This window comes from Paralichthys olivaceus, chromosome 11 (assembly GCF_024713975.1).
Source record: "Paralichthys olivaceus isolate ysfri-2021 chromosome 11, ASM2471397v2, whole genome shotgun sequence".
Taxonomy (NCBI): domain Eukaryota; kingdom Metazoa; phylum Chordata; class Actinopteri; order Pleuronectiformes; family Paralichthyidae; genus Paralichthys; species Paralichthys olivaceus.
The window spans coordinates 20,009,249-20,014,425 of NC_091103.1; the positions used below are offsets into that span (position 1 = coordinate 20,009,249).

General features: G+C 36.9%; 1 protein-coding gene across 1 annotated transcript; it reads left to right on the forward strand.

Moving 5' to 3' along the window:
• Window positions 1-532: 532 nt before the first annotated feature.
• Window positions 533-4,737, forward strand: ca4b (carbonic anhydrase IV b). The gene is made up of 8 exons (XM_020088198.2): window positions 533-643; window positions 830-874; window positions 980-1,144; window positions 1,588-1,733; window positions 1,828-1,920; window positions 2,579-2,645; window positions 2,889-3,052; window positions 3,893-4,737. Exons 1-8 carry the CDS (start codon window positions 559-561, stop codon window positions 4,076-4,078), a joined length of 951 nt encoding a protein of 316 aa, XP_019943757.2. The 5' UTR covers window positions 533-558; the 3' UTR covers window positions 4,079-4,737.
• The last annotated feature ends 440 nt before the right edge of the window (window positions 4,738-5,177 follow it).

Genomic DNA, 5,177 nt, shown 5'->3' on the forward strand with positions numbered 1-5,177 from the left:
ATAACTAGCTCCACAAAATCATAAAAAAGTCACATGAAGCACATGATAGACATCCACAGGTCGCACCTGAATGTCCAATCTGAGAAAAAAGATATATGCATTATATAATCACTGTATTTAAAGATTGACAGGGTAAAGGGTAAGTCTTTATAGAAAAGCACTGGAATATGTACATGAGATAGAAAATCACATACCTGTGCATAGGGCGGGACACGTATGTAACAGCATTCATAATGCTATTGCTTCCAAATGCTACAGGTAAAGTGGAAATCTAAATAAAATGGACTGTTCCAGATGCTATTAATAGAGTTCTTAGATCAACAATTTTTAATATTGATATTAATAATTTTACATTCAATTTAAAGTACACAGCAGCAGCTTTGTTTATGTTCAGAATGTCAGTCTCCATACTCAGTGTTTGTTGAGTGTGAGGTGTCCCAGAAATCATAAAACTGAAGCGTGGTGTGTGGGCAGGTCTGAGGGGTCGGCCTACCTGTCTTATAACAGGCTGGTTTCTGGCATCGTCATCGTCCCTTGAAACAGTCAGTGCAGACAGACATGGACACATGCAGGACATTTGCAATGGTGCTTTTACCCATTTTATTTTTGCTTTCATCTGTCGTGAAGATTGTCTCAGGGTCAGGTATGTTCATGTAATTAAAAACAAATAATTATAATTCTATGAAAAAGTGTAGTGAATGCATTGTTTGGATATGTGATAGTTTGTTAGTCAATGAGTTGCATGCAATCACATATTATTCAACTGAAAGTGTTTATGTTTTTATTCATTATTAAGAAAAAAAAAAGTTAATCTGCTGTTGTTCTTTAGATTGGTGCTACCAGTCTCAAGTCGCATGCAGTAGCACCTGTAAAGGTAAAGCTCCAGAAAAGCCACCGACACTGAGCAGTTTTCAAAAATGCAGAAAATAGTGTATGCAGTAGTTGATTTACCATTATTTCTATCCTCCTGCCTTCACAGGTCCAGAGACTTGGGGAGTGGTGTCTCATCATTGCAGCGGCAGATCTCAGTCTCCTGTTAACATCGTGATGAGGAGAGTATTTCCAGATGAACGCCTCACTCCTCTTCACTTCACGGGCTATCAAGAAACTTTTCATAGCCGCTTCATAAACACCGGTCACTCTGGTATGTCTTTGTGATCACTGAAGGTTTATCTGATTAAAACAAAAAAAGATTGCTGGTTAAAAGACAACAGGTGACTTCTGGATGGTTTTAATCAGTTGGAAATATTTGATCAGGCAGCAAAATAGTCTTAAGGCAACGAAAAGGTAGAAAAAAATGAATGAAGCCCAAAGAAGCTGAAAAACATTACTAATATTTTAGGATATGCCCTCCACAAAGAGCTGCCAACTCTACTAAGACACAAAATACCACAAACAGATGAGTAAATATAACCACTGAGGGAATCAAATGACAAAGCTGACACACAATGATCACAACGAGACACAAAAAGACCAGAATGATTAGCAAGACCACACAAATACGCACATTCACACTGTTGTGTGTCTCTTTGAGTCTGGGTGAGGTCTCCATTAACCTTTTTGTTCTTTTTGACTGATGTTTTGTAGTTCAGCTGGAGTTGCCCTGCAGTATAAGGGTCAAGGGAGGAAATCTGCCTGCGACGTACAAGGCGATTCAACTTCACCTGCATTGGGGCAAAGATGGAGGGCCAGGTTCTGAACACTTAATCGATGGAGAACAATTCCCAATGGAGGTATGCAATGTGTTCTAACCATCACTGCATGTGATAAATGAAGGATTAATTGTACTTATAAAAATATAACATGAACTTAATATGTCACCTACAGATGCATATTGTTCATATAAAAGAAAAATACGACTCCATATCCCAGGCTGTCAGAGACCGCACAGGTGTGGCTGTTCTTGGATTCTTCTTTCAGGTGACAAAAATATTTTATATTAAAAACATATACAATATCCAGGGTTTTTCAAGAAGACGTCATGAATTTGCAGCAGACTGAGGAGCAGGACTTTATGCTCATGAAAGATAAGGATGGCACGTGGTGGTTTAAATTCAAAGATAACTCTTAAATACTAATAAGGAGATTTGCTTAATTGAAGTAACTGCCATCATCAATGACACCCATTTTGTTGATATTTTAAAACACTAAGCCTTGAGGAACACCAATAACGTTTACACAAAAGAATGACTGTAAAACATAGAATTAATTGGAATTTGCAGGAATGAGTTAACCAGTAACTTTACAATGGACAGTTTGTTTTATTGTTGTGTTAATTAAGGGGAAAGTCAAAGGTAATAAACTCTAATAAAACTTTAAAAAGGTGATTGTTTAAAACCTGATCCCGGTAGGATCTGATATAAATCCTTAAATAAACTTTATTGTTCTTTGTCATCGGCGTACACAAAGCATCATTTTACTAGCCAAAATATATTTCCAGGGACTGAGCACTGCTTCAGTTTGCATTCCACTTCTAAAAAGTCCCTCATGATTTATCCAGCTTTTCCAACAGTATTTATTTGTTCATCTATTTAAAATTTTTTATTTCAGCTTTCAACATTCTATCCTTTCATTGCAGGAGTCTGGATCTGCAAATAAGAAATTTGAACCCATTATAAAGGCCCTGAAATACATCCAACAACCTAGTAAGTCTTTTCTGATGACATGGAAAAAGAATATAATTGTGCATCATTATCTTAGAGTGACATCAATCTCATTGTGCTGCTGATGTTCCAGCATCAGGCTAAAGTGCAATTTTTGAAATAGCACAGTGTCATAAGACACCTTTTGTTCTATCTCAACAATAAATTGATTACAACAATGAATCTGTCACCTTGAACCTCTTCGATTAATATTTGATTGTCTTGTTAATGTTTAATAAAAAACAGGCAACAGCACCACAGTGAAGGAAGTGTCCCTGGACATGTTCACTCTGCCGCAGAAAAATATGACCAAGTACTTTCGCTACGAAGGTTCGCTCACTACACCCAGCTGTGCTGAAGCTGTCGTCTGGACTATGTTTGAAAACACTATTCCTCTGAGCAGGAAACAGGTAATTATGTTCAAGTTTCTCAGCTGAAAACTGGAAAACTTAACCTGTTAGTTTTTCATGAGGAATTTCAAATATACATTTTTGCAGATTTATTTTAGAAGCTATAGAAAACAACAGATGTAACAAATGAAAGGATTAAATGACTTAAGAAGAAACAATGTACAGTATGTAATCAAAATTACCACTGTGTAATAAGACACAATTATTTTTGTAGCACTTTAAAAATGAGCAGTTTACAAATGGAGTGTGGTCCAGACATCCAGCAGCACTTTTCCAGTGGTCAGGCAGTTCATTTGAGAGGTGTCCTTAATACCTGAAAGAGCTGAAAAGACAGAGAGTTCTAAATGAATGCATTAGCATATGATTTATTAAGCATCGATTAGGCCATAACAGTCTTCCTCTTTTTGTCTCTTTACTCTTTTGGTTCACCGTCACAACTCTTATAGTCATTTAGTCAAGCATTCATAGGCTAATTACGCCAAAATACATTTAATATTGTCACTACATATAACATATGAGTTCATACAGACATGGATGTAAACTCCTACTTAACAGAGGCATGACACCCTGAAGTGATTATTCCAGTGTTTATATTTTTGTATTTATCTAATTTGCTAAAAAAGCTGTCTCATGGAAAAGACACTGATGGAAAGTACAGGTAACAGGACATAATTCCAAAACAACGAGCTCAAAGGTGATAAAATGCTCTTTAGGTATGAGGTGAACTGCAGCTGAGTGGCATGTAGTACAGATATTGCCTTTCGTTGCCGTGCACATGCACATGCACATGCAGAGTGATGTACATTTTACCTGTGTGCTGTGATTCCCTCCTTGTTGCAGCTCACTGCTTTCTCCCAGCTTCAGTTCTCTGACGGAACGCAAATGGTCAGAACCTACAGATCAGTGCAGCCCTTGAATGGGAGGCAGGTGTATTACTCAAGAGGCCACGTGGGAGCAGTAAGCACTGTGTTACTCATCCTGGCAGCGCTGGTGCCCAGTGCACTCTCCCTGCACACCATAGCATGAACCTTGATGAATGAACCTTTATGAATAAATACTGCTGACACAAGAATTGCAAATGAAGAAATGTATTTGAAAGTAAATGATGTATGTGTAAGTCTACTGTATGCACTGTCTGTGATGTTACGTTTGGGTAAAAAGAATGAGCATTTATTTTATTTGTTCTATACTTTGTGTCTAATTCGAGTCCTGTATTTAAGTTGTAGATTACATTTAAGCCACATAGTTTAAGTCTTTATTTGATTTCTACAACAATTGCACTGCGTTTGAAATTATTGATCAATTATTTGTTCTTTATCAGTCTACACTACTTTTGATTGCACCATGTAGGATGATCCAGAGTAACAGCTGATAATCTTTTACTCTTATCTGATATGTTATCGCGGTTCATTTGAGTTTCCTTCCTGTTCTGCAGGAATTTGAACTCTGAAGTGCAGTTTTTTTCTCTCACCTGAGTGATGGTACACATGTTCAAGCTGTCGAGTTAAAACAGGTTCAGCCTTTGGTGCGCCCAGTTTGTAAAACATTATGTTACCAGTAAATAAAAAGTTTGATTCCTGTGTGATTAAAAAAATTATTTTCCCATTTTCCTCTCATCTTTTCTCATGGGGCTTAAAATATTTGTTTATATTTTGTGTATGTGTGTGTGGAAATAAAGCCGAATGTGAGGCTAAAAAATATTCACCTTTAAAAATCTGTTGGTTATATTTTTGAAAGATTTCTCCATTACAGACTACAGCTCGCCTGGATATATTTCAGTGTCACCTCCACTAACATCCACAAAGTGGCAGCACCAAGCCAACTGTATGGTTTCAGGTAGCAGTTGGATTGTGTCATGAATGTCCCCAGACTTTTTATTTCTATCTTGAGGAGTCATGAGGAAGTTTCATCTTTTGTGGCAACAATCATGATGTAATGAGAAAGAAAAAGAAAAAGAAATGTTGGATACTAGGTGCAGAAACACAGCTGGTAGAGTCATAGGTTCCAGCAGATGCTCCCAACTGTAAAATATGATTCAGTCAAAAGCTCTTAATGACATTGGTTGAATAATACACATTATATTAATTTGCAACGCTACTGTTACATAGGAGATAAATATTGATTT